General features: G+C 39.9%; 1 protein-coding gene across 1 annotated transcript; it reads right to left on the reverse strand.

Moving 5' to 3' along the window:
- Nucleotides 1–70: 70 nt before the first annotated feature.
- Nucleotides 71–13509, reverse strand: plppr4b (phospholipid phosphatase related 4b). Its single transcript, XM_086020787.1, has 7 exons — nucleotides 13188–13509; nucleotides 9465–9650; nucleotides 8660–8789; nucleotides 8328–8523; nucleotides 7678–7735; nucleotides 7040–7213; nucleotides 71–6000 (listed from the first exon to the last, which is right to left on the reverse strand). Exons 1-7 carry the CDS (start codon nucleotides 13275–13277, stop codon nucleotides 4375–4377), a joined length of 2460 nt encoding a protein of 819 aa, XP_085876913.1. The 5' UTR covers nucleotides 13278–13509; the 3' UTR covers nucleotides 71–4374.
- Between the last annotated feature and the right edge of the window lie 1649 nt (nucleotides 13510–15158).

The following is a 15158-nucleotide window of genomic DNA, read 5'->3' on the forward strand; positions in this document are numbered from 1 at the left end:
ATTTTGTAGATGAGCATGACCTGGATGACTCGGAATTGAATTTGAGCCAAATAAGGACATAACAGCACACTGACTGTTTCATTAGCAAACTTTAATCATTTAGACAATGCACAATTCGTCAACTACCCTGATCAGCGTGCTCAGTTGAGTAAATTGGATTGCTTAAATACATACTTTTCTAAATGTACTATATTTGGTGTCATAAAAACAGACATATATTTATTATTAGAACCATGGATAGCAAACATGATATAATAAAAGTACTATGGATGATATTTTCTCCTTTTTAAACTCAGCTCAATATGTGATTTTTTTTTTTTTCATGGTGCATAGAATTCATACAGCTGATCACAGTCTCAAAAACAAACATTTATTACACAACCAGTGGCAACACAAGACGATTCATGCAGAGAGCATTAAGTCACAGTTTTCCCCCCATTTGATGCACATCAAATAGCTACTCTCGTCTCTTCTTCGCGATAGACATTTCATTCACATTCACTATTTAGCTCTGAATGAGTTGTCGTTATTTTCTGTGTCCTGCCGAAGGAATATAGTTTTATTGGGTAGTGTAACGCGTACGTTTCTCATCTTATTATTCGGCGTGATGATTGTTCATCGAGAAGTGTCAGGCTAAGGTGATTATCTTGCACTACAATATACTGAAGGCTAGTGATGTGATCCTCAACATCAATCTTGTCTATGACCAAACCAAAATCCAGACAGTGGATATAGAGGGGATGAGAGGACTCTGACACCAAAGTGCACTTTCCCTTCTAGTCAATAAAAAAATGAACTATGAAATGGTAATAAAGGAGCTTTCAGTCCCTGACTGTTAAGCACCAATGGAAAGTGTTTTTTAGGGCAGGGGGCACTTTAATGAAACACCCTTTGGTGAGTTTGGATGTATGGTGAGGTGGATTCTGCAATTTAGATCAGTGATTCCAAAAGTATGGAAAGAGGGCTCCCTCTAGTAGTAGGTGAAAGAATGATGGAGATAAATTAGAGCGGCTTAAAAGTTTTTCAAATGCAACACTGTACAGTTCAGTTGTATTTATCTCACTGCCATTGACGTATTTATTTGTCTTTTCACAGTCCAGCCATTCAATCCCAGGAGTTCATTTATATATTTTTTTCAGTTTTTTATTCAAACTTTGGGGTAAAAGAGGGTCTGAAAATGTCTGGCAGTGAATGAGTTAACTTTTAAGCACAATGTATTCACATTTAATATTTTAGAGCTTTTCAAACATTTATTTCGGTGAATTTTATGAGTTAACTTTCATGTGCAGTACATTGCAATCATTTCTTTTATCAAGCACAGTGTTCAACTTGTGCATAACGCTACTGTGGCTTATAGTAATATTCCATTTGGGAATAAAATCTCTTCCCAATTTTTGATGAACATTTAGATCTATTCTGTTTTAATGTTGGTCATTATGTTGGTACATGGAGAGACAATTATTAAGAAAAACAAACATGATCATACAAGCCTCAACCTGCCTTGGTCTGATTCTTTACTCAGTCTCATATTATCTCACATTGATGTGTTTTGTTTGTTGTCTCACCAGCATGTAGGCTACTCTCCCAAAAAACACAGAGAACTCAATTGTTGCTTGAACACCCCCAAAAAAACACACACTCATGATAAATAATTTGTACTCTTGCAAAAAAACAATCCTGTGTTCAAATGCCATATAAATTGTCGTATTAACAGGAAACAGAAACCATACATTTTGGATAAAAAATAATCAAACTACAGTAACCTTCTGTTATGGTATACATATACTATACTACAAGCAGTATATTAGTGACTCAACAAATTTCAGTGGCCTTGCATGGAGAACCAAATGCTGGAAAACATTCATATCGATGATGCACATAGTTTTGTTTTAGACAAAAATTAAAATGTAAAAGAACACAATTTCATTTATACATATTTCTGATTTAAAACTGAAGATTTCCAACTAAGTCCCTTTGGTAAACTTAACCTAGATTGTACAAAAGTTTGCAATGTTGTATTTTACCATTTGGAAAGCAGTCAAATATGTGTTTGCGTAGTGAAGACGCACATAGATTTCAATTCAAAGTCTAAACCAAATAGTAGACAAAAACAGGATAATACAGCGCCAGTTGAACAGTAAGAAAACCGGCTACGAGAAATGACAGTCCTCGTCAGATCGCACGACAAAAAGAGAGACCACGTAGAGAACACATGAATTGAATGATACGCTGAATAAACCATGCAAAGATTAGAGAATAAATAATGTACAATATGGTCAAGACTTGCTATATTTTCTGGAGTCAGTAAACATGAAAAATGTGCTGTTTCGGTTTGGATATATTTTCACACACTCTGGGGAATGGTTCCACTGAACAAGTGACTGATTTACTGGAATGTAACAAGTTTGATTTCCTTCCATTACTTCAATACTTTAAGTACTGTCCAGCACAGCAAGACTTTCATAAACAAAAATATGACATAATGGAGGCCACTTTGTCCTGTACTTTGGTCACTGCCCTAAATCATAAAACCAGTCCTGAATACACCTAAAATCAAATACTGGCATCAACAATACAGGTACACCAACACATTCACCAAAAAAATATTCATATTTAACACTACAACTGAAGGATATCATTAATAACTTGTTAGGCTGGCTGCAATCGTACCATTTTGTTTCAATTGTATTTCTCATTTTAGAATGGATATTCTAAAATAGAATGGTAAAGCCAAAAAGTAATACAACACAAAAGGATTTTCGAGTGATGGTACATACCAAGATCTACAGCAGTATTGGATAGTCATACATAATGGTTTATGATATTTAGTATTGCATCTGTAAACGTAGGCTACAGAAAATCAATTACCGGTATATTTTAAAATAATAAAAACTGTACATAATTTCATTTTTGGGGAAAAGGCACCCTGAAACATTTTCTGCTAACTGAAAACAAATCAGTCATAAAGATTGGATTCATGTTTAGAAGCAATAATAACATTTTTTTTTTTTTACTGACCTTAATATTACCCACACTGTCTGTAAAAAACAAACGTCTCTCGGATGGAATTGTGTGGCTAATACCAGAAAATATTTAAATATTGTGTGATAAAGTTAAAGATATACGTTTTTTTTTTTCATGAAAAAAATGTATCTACTATACTAATGCATTCGATATAATGATATGGTCATACAGCATATAGTACAAGGTACAGTAAACACTTTCAGTGCAAGTGACAGCTTATTTGACTTCAAAGCTACAGAAGGAATACTAAGCACACTTATGGTTCGAAATTAGTTTTCTATTGAGTGTTTATCCACAAAAAGAGCCAAAATATAAAACGGATTTTTGTTATACCTTATGTCATCGTTGTTTTTAGTTTCATAGTATTTTCTAAGGTAATAGTATCCTCTGGTATAGCACCCTTCTCAAATACACACTGCAACTACAGTGCAGGAACGTAAACTGCTCTCACAAACATCAACATCATTTCTTTGCAGTATTGAAAGTCTGAAAAGCATGTATTTTTCCATACTGTCTTTTTCATATTTAAAACGTACAGAGCCGTTTAAAAAAATGTTTTTTTAAAAATCCATTGACACCACTGGTAAATCACGGATAATAAAATAAGTGTCCTTAGTAGCTACAAAGTACACAGTGATTATTTCTGTCAACACTTAAAAGGTTGTGCTTTAGTTAACGTTTACAAAAACCTCATGCTACGTAAATCATTTTCTGATGGTATATATAATGAATGGTAACATTGTCTAATGCATGTGGTGGCATCAGCTGTTGAAAATTTGGTCGCGCTGTTCATTTTCACTCTGTAAAAATTTCAACTGAACCACAATGCGTCTCAACAAACAACGGGACATTGCTTTCATGTTTTATTAGTTAGTGAAGTGGGCAAGAATGTAGACAGGAAGACTGTGTGCTGGCTTGACCTGTGAATGCAACACAACATGGAGCAAACTTGTCCTTTGCTCACATCCTCACAATCTACCAGGCTACAGGATACTGGTGAATAGCCGACTGCACTTTATATGCACGTCCTTAGCATGTTTTCATGTGTTGCTTGAATGATAGCATGCTAAAAGTTAATGCCGTATGGTCTCCAACCTGATTTTTTTTTTTTTGCCATTTGTCAGGTGGAGCAGCTCAAGGGAGCACCGCACCAAGTTTCTTGGGAACTATACCGAGACCACCCGGATTTCACCGGAACTTTGTTAGTGTTTACACCAAAGCAACTGCACCAAGGGATGAAATGAACTAGTTTGATTAAATAGGAACAAAGGGCGCAAGTGTGAAAGCACCCTGAAAATCCTGTTGCTTCATGATCACATATGGCCCAGAAGCCATCAGTCACTCTGTGCATTATTCCTTATTAGGTATGGATGCTCCCTTGTAGAAAACATTTCGGGTGATATCCGGGCTGTTTCCTCTCTCTGGAATCAGGATGACATTATGACCTTTACGCCGTAGCGTAGATTCCCGACTGGAGGCGACTGAGGGTATTTCTGATGCTGTGTCGCCGCTGCCTCCACCAGATCCGGCGCCGCTAACATCCCCTGGAGTGACTCTTATTGTCGAGAGGCTCTGATTATGGAGCTTCTGTTCGGGTTGACTTGTGTGAACAGTAACTGTGGGCGGGGTGACAGAAGCGGTATTGACGTGATAAGCATGCTTCCTGTCAATAGACCCTTCCCGTATCGAGTCTGAGCTTTCCGAGTCTCTGTTCAGATCGTTGAGATCGAAGGATTGCCTCAAACTCCCACTTCCTGTACTCCCGTGCCCTACGACAGCTCCGTTGCCGTGATCCAGAGATCGCCACCGCCACGATCCGCTTCCATCAGTGGAAGGAGCTTGGATAACCGGTTTGTTGTTTTCGGGGTGTGCTTCTATTCTGACAATTGCTCCGGTGCTACCTGAAATACTGCCTGTGGTACTGCCCAGCGAGCTGGGTCCTGTTGTGCTACCCGGCTCCTTGTCAGTAGTAAGAGCCCTGTAGTTGGCCAAGCCCTGGGAACTTCCGACAGTGCTGCTCTCATCTAAGCTTTTGGAATGGGCCTGAAGGAGACCCTGCTGCTTAGACATAGCAATCACTTGCATGATTCGTGGCTGGGTTTTCTTCCCTTCGTCGTTAGTCCTGCAAATTGCCGTCTTCTCAGCAACCCTTTGCCAGTTAGCCTGAACTGTGCCATCTACTGAAGAAAGACTGTCACTGCCTCCTCCTCCTGCTTTCGGGGAGGTATTGTGGTAATTTTCATGCGATTCTTCCGGAATGTGGACCAGTTGCGAAGAGCCAGGTCGGGATTGCATCAACATTCTCGCTCCTCCGGTAATGCCGCTGCAGTTACTCGGCAAAGTGGTACTCGCTCCCGTGGCCAGTTTGGACAGATATGCGTGAGCTTCAAAGCTTGCATCCAGACCCATAGCCGACGGTTCGGAGCTGGATCGGACCTCCATGCTGCCGTGATGGTGAGGATGCTGAGCGGGCTGAACAGACAAGTCTCCTGACGGTGGGAAACAATCCGGTACTTGGAGAGTGCATTTGTGGTTGTTTTTACTTTTCCACTGTGACAAAAGCTGCTTTGAACGGCTCGAATCCATGGAGGCATGGTGAAGGGTGGCAGCGTGACGTCTGGCTGCTTCCTCGTATGCTGCTATGGCCTGCGGTGTGTGGACGCGAGGGAGGGTATGGCTAAATGTCACGATGGTCTCTTTGCTCCGTGGGCTGTGGGATGACATGCCATCCGCATCTCTGCCTGAGCACTTCAGGCTATCGTCACCCTTCTGCTGTGGGAGACCGCGATGGAGAAGGCCTTCGGACTGGGAGGTGGGAATGCCGGGCTCCCCCGATATACTGGCTTTCATTTGCAGGTGATGAAGGACTGCCTCTTGGCTAATGTGTGGTAAGGAGCAGGTGGGGCAGTGGGGCTGGGAAGGGAGGCTGCTGCTCATCTCTTCACTAGGGAGGAAATTTCCAACTGCATACAGACCCTGGTAACACAAAAATACTCCATATATGAATACCACACTGTATCACACCAGGCACCCTACAATGTACAGTGATACCTTGACTTTCAAGAGCCCCACTTTTCAAGTAAATATTTTGGTTGTGTTAAGACTTGTAAGCCAATGTTTAAGTTAGCTTCAGAGAAGACCTAACACAGATCCGATAGGCTGGATCGGGTCCGAATATTTAGCATTCACTGCAAAATCTGTGATCGGTTGTAATATCATCATTTACCAATCTCTTTATCTCGTTTTCGATCGGCTCTGAAATCCAGACCGTGTAAAGCCTACTTCAGACATACAGCCACTTCAGTGAAGTCAAAAAAATAGGAGAGCAACAGTAGCCGATGTACTTTCAGCCATTTATTTAACATGACAAAAAACTAAATGAAAACACTTGCAAGGAGAATGGTGAAGATGCTAACACGTCAGGGTATCACGTTATATATTGTATATGACAAAAAAAAAAAACGGTGAGCAACAAAACCAATGTGTTTTCTTCTTACATATACACTGACTGGCCACCAGATACAAAAATAACACATTACAGTAATATATAACGTTTAGGCGGTAACAGTAATACAGGACGTTACCCATCATATTTTTGTAATTGAGTTATAACACGTTATTATCCGTGCTGTCAAATAGGCGGAGGTTTTCGAGCTTCGTATGTTGATTTGTTTGTCCATCTGTTTGTTAGCTAGCAGGCTACTTCCTGGTTAATGGAGGATAAAGAACAGACGTGCTGTACACTTATGATTCTGGGGGTTGGAGGTTTTAATAGTACCAGATGGACTGAAATTGTTAAAAATATATCCAGATCATCACCAAAATAGATTAAAAAAATAATTTGTTGTTTAAACGTAACTGTGTTTTTCCTTCATGCACTATTCCTTTATAAGGTTTTGTCGTATTGATTGTTATGAAAAAGGGTCATTATAACAACAAACCTAGTGGTGACCTAACACTTTTGCATGTGTATTTATTTGTTTTTACAACTAGGCTAAAATGGAGGAAGACTCACCAGGTAGACAGCAATGGCTCCGCCAAGCAGAAATCCCAGATAGACATCAATGGCATGGTTCTTGTACTGAATAATCCGCGTCAGACCACAAATAATTGCACAGATGATGAAGGAGAAGACCAGCAGGGGCTTGAGCAATTTGGATGAGTCTGTCAGTGTGCTGTTGAAGTACATCTGTTGACACATCAATAATGTTCATAAATTTGCTGTGCATTCCACATCAAAGTGTCTGCTGTTATTGCCCCCCTGTTGTAATGATATTATTATATCAAGTCGTGGAATGACATGTAATCTTACCTTTAACTATGACCCGTGCTGCTTTTTCCTTTTTTGGTTTATACCAAATGATACATATTTTATATACTAATACTGCTCAGTATCATGCCAATACATGACAAATGTTTTCACAACTAAACATTATTGATTGGCAGATAATGTTCAAACAACAAAACACAGAGTGACACTAAGACAATATACAAATTTTACATCTCCTCCCTTAAAAATGAAGACACTGTACAATTTATCCAAATATGCAACTTTTTCCCCAATCCCACCAGTAGAAACAAAAATGTATAATTTTTATAACATTTAAAGCAGCCAATGGGGAGATTTTAAGATTTGCATGGGCACATACTCACCGAAACATAGACAGCTGCAAATGATGCCAGAGTAGCGTGTTGAGACGGGAATGATTTTCTGCAATGGATGCAAAAAAATATTAAATGCAAATCGTTTTGATGGGCTTTTACGGTATACATGCAAGTCCAAATTTAGAGTCGTGCGCCTTCAGTTATAGAATCACATTTTGTCCTAACATCCCGGTCAGCACTTAGTTCTACAGGAAGTGATATAGCGTAATTTGGAAACAAGAAGACGAGGCAGAGAATGTCCTCGGACCCCAAAGCTGCGCTAATTGTTGTTGCTGGTATGCCTGTTATTTGCTGTACAGAGACAACAAGGTTCTTCCTTTCAACAGGGTGATGCATTGCAGAATTTAAAAAAAGAAAAGCGGTAAGAAAAGTCACGAGGAAGCAGACAGTTAACTCATTCACTGTCATTGACGTGGCTTGTCTTTTCACAGTCCAGCCATTCAGTACCCTGAATTTATTTATTTTTTTAATTTTTTTTCAAACATTAGTGTAAAAGAGGGTCTGAAAATGTCTGGCAGTGAATGAGTTGACTAAAACTAGGGTGTATTAAAACCCAGATGGTTGGACACCTTCAAATGACTATTTACGAAATATCATGTGTCTAAATGCTTTTGAAATATTACAAATTTCAAGCTGACCTGCCCTGGTTAATAGCTGCAGAATCGACCCCGGAGCAGATATCTTCCATGATGTAAGGGTTCTGCTCACAGCTGATGTTTAGCGTAGTGTAGTTGGGTTTACACACTGTGAGAAAGTAGGGGGCTGGGTAGCCTGTCATCAGCTGAAGGATGTCTGTGATGAGGGCAGTGGCACAAAGACCGAACGCATGAACACCTGAGGAAAATACAAAGCAAGTGTCAACCTTACGAGGAGTAATATTGTTATTTTCTTGGTGACAAGATTACCCAAAAAGTAAAAACACGCTAACAACGTATGACCAATGTTGAATTGAGAAGAAAAACAATCATACCAACAAAACGGATGGCTCGACGAATGAAAGAGTTGAAGTTACAGCCGGCTGCGTTGATGTTTGCCTCAGCCCCGGCGCAGCTTTTTCTTCGAGATAGACAACAAAACAAGATGGCCTCTCCGATCATGATCTGTTAATAGACAGAGTCAAATAATAGATAAACAATCCGAAGTGTTTATTTTCCAACAGGCTCCTACATAGAGACACAAAAGTGCCGTTTTTCAGCCACTCCTGTCAGTGGTAATTGCGGTCTACAGACTTGTACCATCATCTTCATTCTGCTGCTTTCTGAGGGATTCACTAAGCAGTTCAACACTGGGGGCCATCTTCCTGATGATCAAAGTCGTTTCATCCTGGATCATGGCTCTTACGCTCCAGAAGCCTTGCTTTTCCCCTCCTTTTCCTCAGTGTACCGTCCTGGATACCGGATTGCATTGCAAGGAGCTTCTTCTGGTTTCGATCCCCTCTTTAGCAAGCCAGATTGAAATCGCTGTTGTTCGGTATGAGAGTGTCGGGGGCCCCGCACGTCGCGATCTCAGCGTGCTTAAACGTCACTCAAACCGAGTTTGAAAGTAAACAGGCAACTGTCCTTTTCAAAAAGCCGAAAGTTCGTCCATTGGACATTGGTTAGGCTTATTGACTCGAATAGTTGATGTAATGGACACCGGGAAGAGTAATTGCTCCCAGGTGTGGCTGTTAACAGGGATCTGAATCATCCAATAGGATTGCTAAAACAACAAATTGACTACGGTTGAATACATTCCATCCAATATATCTGCAAGTAACGATTTGACCCGTCCCCTACCGTGATCGCAGGCCCTGCAAAGGCCAGGCTAAGCAGCATCAGCAGGGGGATGACCTCATGATTAGGGTCGATGTACGGTAGGCTCAGACTGCGGTCGTGACAGTTAAAGCCAGACTTCACTGGCTTGAACAAATCTGTCCACTCCAGGAAGTATAAGCTGACCATAGATGACACCAGGATCGGCAGCTGTGGAAGAACACAAACAGGAGACACACATGAGACGCATTGAAGCCGTAAAAGTGTCGAGACAAAAATGTCAAGAGAATAAATATAAGGTTACCCGGGGTGGTAAGTGCGACAAATGTCCCCCATAAGGCTATGCTTCAATGACAAAAGTAATTTGATTTGATAATAAGGGATGGATTTGAGATTTAGATGAGATTGATTGAAGTCGCCATGCGGAATTCACTTCAGTTTTATGTACGGGCTGAATTACAGCTACCGTGTGGCACTTTTCAGAGATGGCCTTTTTAGATGCTTCATTGTGTCTGATGGTAATCAGACTGAAGTGCTCAATTCTCAAGGTGCTTCATCTGCTGGTGTGTGGGTGCGTTAATGCACACTTAATTGTTTTCTACACCCTGCATGGCTTACTTTCTTAGAGTCTTATTTTCTTTAGCAGTCCACAAAACTCTGAGTGAATTTTTTTTAGGTTAATCAATTTACGCTTTGGCAAATTCTAACTTGTTGTTCTATTTTTCTTGCTAGTGAGCTGTTTGTATCTTCTGGAGTAGTTTCAGAAGTTTTCTGTGAGCAGGAGCAGTTTCAGAGAGACGGTTGCTGTTTTTCTTGATTGGTCCAATTGAAGTCTATTACGAAATAAGTGGTTTTGTTCTTCTCCAGGATATTCTAAATGCTCGTATTGGCTACGGTCAATGTTTGTGTACTGGCTAGGATTGATTTTCCGTATTCTCTAAGCTTCACTCCTAATATTGGTGTCTCCATTTGTGCGGCTAGCAATTGACGTCGCGCGTGAGAATAGCAAACTAGCAGTCCAATGTGTTTGTGTCAGGCCTTCAGTGATTGCAAGGAGAGATCAGAGAAAAGACACTGGCATTTGAATAATAGATGTGTAAAAATGGAAATTGGGCTCCATTGGGCTTTGGCTAGAAGTCATTTTGGCAGGATGCTGGAATGGCGGTATGGATAGACATGTACCTCTCACAGCTGAGGTCTCACCCTGGCGATTATTTGCGTTCATCTTTCAGGAAAGAAACTATTTGGTCAAAACTGGTTTTCAAACAGCTAACGACAGGGCACTTCGATCGCAATCAAGGTTCGTACCGATTATTATGTCCGTAGATCTTTGTTCAGTATTGATCGATTTACATTCTTTTCACAACAGGAAGTTGGAATGAAGAAAAATCAATGATTGTGATTCAGTTTATGTTCATGTGTGATTACAGCAGGGCGGTGAAGTTGTAAAATAACTTCTTTCTTACTTATTCTACACTACACATGAAGGAAGAAAATAATGAGACACTCATATATTGGTTCACCCCTTACTCCCTACTTAAGCATTTACTAGGGTTGCTCGATTATGAAAAAAAATCGTAATCACGATTATTTGGGTCAAATTTGCAATCACGATTATTCAAACGATCATTTATTTTTGGGTACAAAGCAAGAAAATGTTTCAACATAAAAGATAAATACATTTCTTTGAAACACTATAATTATGTAAGTTCCTTTTGGACCAAACAAAATTAATAACATTTGTCATTATAAAATTTAAAAAAGGTGCAAATGTATATAAAAGCATCATATATATATATATATATATTTTTTTTTTTACGATTATGCTAATTTTGTAATCGTGGAGTGTAATAATCGTAATTGCAATGAAATTTCGATTCATTTGCACAGCCCTAGCATTTACTGTATTGATGCCCATGAACGCGGTAAAAAAGGTTGGGGAAGTCACAACTTCCAACTATTCCGTCACTGAAATTCAGTTTCTATCTCCCATACTATCCCCCCTGACAGACTGGCTTCTATTGGTCCTATTTCTCTGGACGCTCTCATTTTGTCTAACAATACTTTTGAGATCCCAGGACTCCCCCAGTCCAAACGGGTATTCCTCGAGGCTCTGTGCTCCTTTTTTAATCATCCACATCCTCCCACTCTGTCAAATCCTGAGAAAATGTGTTGGAGAAATTGTGCTTCAGCGTTACAAAGATGACTTCCAGCTCTATCTCCTCCAAACCGGACGCATCCCGTCCTCTATTCACCCGCTCAGACTGCTTCAGAGAAAAACCTGGTTCACTCTTAACGTTCTTTAACTTAAAAGCAAAGTTTCCCACCCCTGTTTTAGAGAGTCAAGTCATGCATATGTTGACTACCACACAGACTTAGTTGATGGGTAAAAATTCCAGTGTGAATGCAAAGTGAACCACAATAAATGTGCCCACTGTGTATAATTTTTCCTTAATTTTGGTCAGGAGCTTGAGCTGCTCTCTGTTAACTAGCGGGCATCGTAAGAATTAGCTGGGGTGGGTATAATTTTATGTGCAAGTGCTCGAATTTTCAGCACTGACCTAATTTTTAATAAGCCTCCTGCTTCTTGCAAAACAATACAGGGCAAGGATACTTCAGCGATTAGCATAATTGGCTACTAAAACCTCAAATCTAAGAGTTCTTATTCTGCACAGATTTGCACACAGAATGAGTACAATTGCAAAAGGGAGATAAGGGAAAAAAAAAAAAAAAAAACTTGTGCGAAATATAACAGAAAGCGGTAGGACACATCCAGTCATGCAACATCCATCATACAGCATTAGAAGCAAATCTATAATATATGACGGCAGTTTGATTGTAGAGCCACAGGCCACTGGTGAATTAGAGCATGCATAAATTGTCAAGCTGGGAAAGAGAGGCAGTCACCACAAGCTACATGAAATCTGTATGGGGGCATTTGAAATACGTATTTCCTATTGGTTGTTTTACAACCAAATTCGAAGTGGAAGCAATGAAAGTATCATGTCATCAGAAGTAGTCATTGTGGCTTTTTACTTATGTCACCCTAAACTAGGAAGTGTGGAACCCGTTTTCATCGGGGGCTACATTACAGCACTCATGACTGAAAACCACATGTGTATGTGTATTACTACATATCAATAATTCCACTGGCATTTGGCTCACATTTTTAGGTCAGTAAAAATGAATAGAAATAATGAAACAAATACATTTAACTGCTCAACCACTGCATATCTTTAAAAAATGATAACAAACGCATACTGTTTGTTTTAGAATGACGAAAAAGTAAATGTGTCCGATTGGCTCATATAATTTCCAAGTACGTAGAATGATGCGCTCCCACGACCTCCAACCCCCCCTCCTTGGCCTTGACTTTGACACCTGTGCCCTCGACTCATTAAAACCACTCGACAGTAGTGATGGTCTGTTCCTATTTTATTTGACTTAAATGTGTTTCGCTGCAAATTCTGATGTGTCGCTCATGATTATGTGTAGTAGCCATTAAAGATTTGGGTTTGTTTACGTTGCTGCAATATCAGCTGTCACACATTTTAGCACACCAAGTGCTGCATTATTTAAATTTTAGGCTCAGAAACAGCAGGTCCCTTAATCCCGACGTTATTGTGTTTAAAATGTTGACGTTTTTATTTGACCTACATAATCCGAATGACTTGATCAGCGAGTGGCACGCGCTTTTGAACGTAAACTCAATGCAGCAGGCTTTTGTGCAAATAACGAATGACCCACCTCAACGAAATAGAAACAAGGGAGCAGGCTGACACTGTCCTTGGATTGAATTCCCTTTTCTCTTGCAGACATGGCCAGACCTCCAGACATCGAAACGGATCCGAGATGAGGCACGGATGGCTCTTGCCGATCAGGAGCGCTCCATGTCCTTATTCCTACATGGAAGCTTAGAGCATATGTTCCATACTCTGCAAAATGGCAACAAATGCTACCAACACGACCTTTTTTTCCTCACTTTTTAAAAAAAATATCTCGTTAGAGGCTCGGTTCCAAGCATGTTACACACTGGAAAGCAGGCAGAGCACGGACGCAGTGACAGGAGGAACACCAGAACGCGCATGCGCACTGAATCTTCTTTTACATCATGTTACACTCCGTGATGGGAAGATTGAAAATTTAATACATATGTTATACTCATTTATTTAAAACCTCCACCGGGAAAAACAGAATCGAGTCAGCATTTATTTTGATGACGTCATGACCATGCAATACCTGGAGCATACTGTACATATCATGTTTAAGTTCACCACATTACACTGCTACTGTTTGTAGTATAGCACAGTACTTTACTAGTAAGGTGGTGTAATTGCATACTTGGAATCCAAAAATGACACTAAGTGGTGGGAACGAGCAAAGAAAAAGATTCAAAAGGCAGATTTTGAAACCAAAGCGACTGATAAAGAAGAAGTAAAGATTACATTTGTATTTAGAAGGAAAGCTTGGGTCGAATATGTTTTCTTGCAAAGCTGTGATTTTAAAATGGCAATGTCTTTTGTAAGGGCCAAGTTATTCTAGTTATAAGTTATAAGTGCGGTGTATTGTGTTTCCTCCAGATGGCAGTAATGCCAAGTATATGGATTAACATTGCCCGTTGTGAGGAAACCACAAATAAAATGTTATGATGAATGACTGGGGAATTTAATCTCCCCCCCAACCCCCCAAAAAAAATAAACAAATAAATAACATACAAATATGTCCCAAATAAAATATGAGAAACACATACAGTATCGTATGTCTGTGGGTCTCCATACCAGCTCATCAAGCTTCATGGGAATGACAGGTTAATTAATTAATCAATGTATTTATTTATTTGGAATTGCATCCCCAAAAACATTTGCACAAGTCCATAAAACAGTTTGGGCTGCATTAAGGCTGAAAAAAACGAATATTGAATAAAGAAAGCAAATGAAGAAGTATGCAGGCTTGCTTAACAGTGCAGTAACAACAAGCAGTTTGACAAATAATTCTTAAAAAAAAAAAAAAAGCAGGAGTCAAGCTCTTCATGACCACTCCCAGTTGTTGTTTACTGTTAAGTACAAATACATATTGCTGCTGCTTTGAAATCAACCACATTATACTCTGCCTTGGGAAAGTCCACTAGCTTAATGCTAACACACAATGGGAAAAGCCATTGGCGAGCTAACGAGTAGCATCTATGTCATGGTGTTGTGGCATGAAGCAACGAATGTTAGAACAGAAAGGATGCAGCCACAAGGAAGCATTAGGCTGTCTTCAGCGTTCAGGTTGTTGCCATGGTGACAGTGAACTGAAATGAAGTACAGTACTTGCCATAGTGGAGCGTTTTTGCGTGTTGACAAGAAAAGGATTTTAGGTTAGGGAGAGAAATCTTTCATCCTTGCTATTACCTGTTCGTCTAATTCTTCCCACAATTGTAGCCAGTAAAGGACAATGTTTACCAGCATGCTTAAGGTATACAGAACCTGTAAATAGAAAGTGGTGGTTTATTTAAATTGAGCTATAATAAAGTGTGTAAATAGGACATCTATGTCATGCTTTTCAGAGTGCGCAAAGCCGCTTTACATAGCATAAAAGCAACATTGATAATTAGCCACGGCTCACCTGTTTTCTGGGTGTGCTCACGTGACGTTCTCAATGCGAGCCCGAGGGAACTTTGACGTTAATTCCCGTTGAGAGCAGAGGGCGGTAGAATGTAAAAATGGCTACGTTCTT

Source organism: Filicampus tigris, chromosome 21 (genome assembly GCF_054856515.1).
Source record: "Filicampus tigris isolate MCC_2025a chromosome 21, RoL_Ftig_1.0, whole genome shotgun sequence".
Taxonomy (NCBI): Eukaryota; Metazoa; Chordata; class Actinopteri; order Syngnathiformes; family Syngnathidae; genus Filicampus; species Filicampus tigris.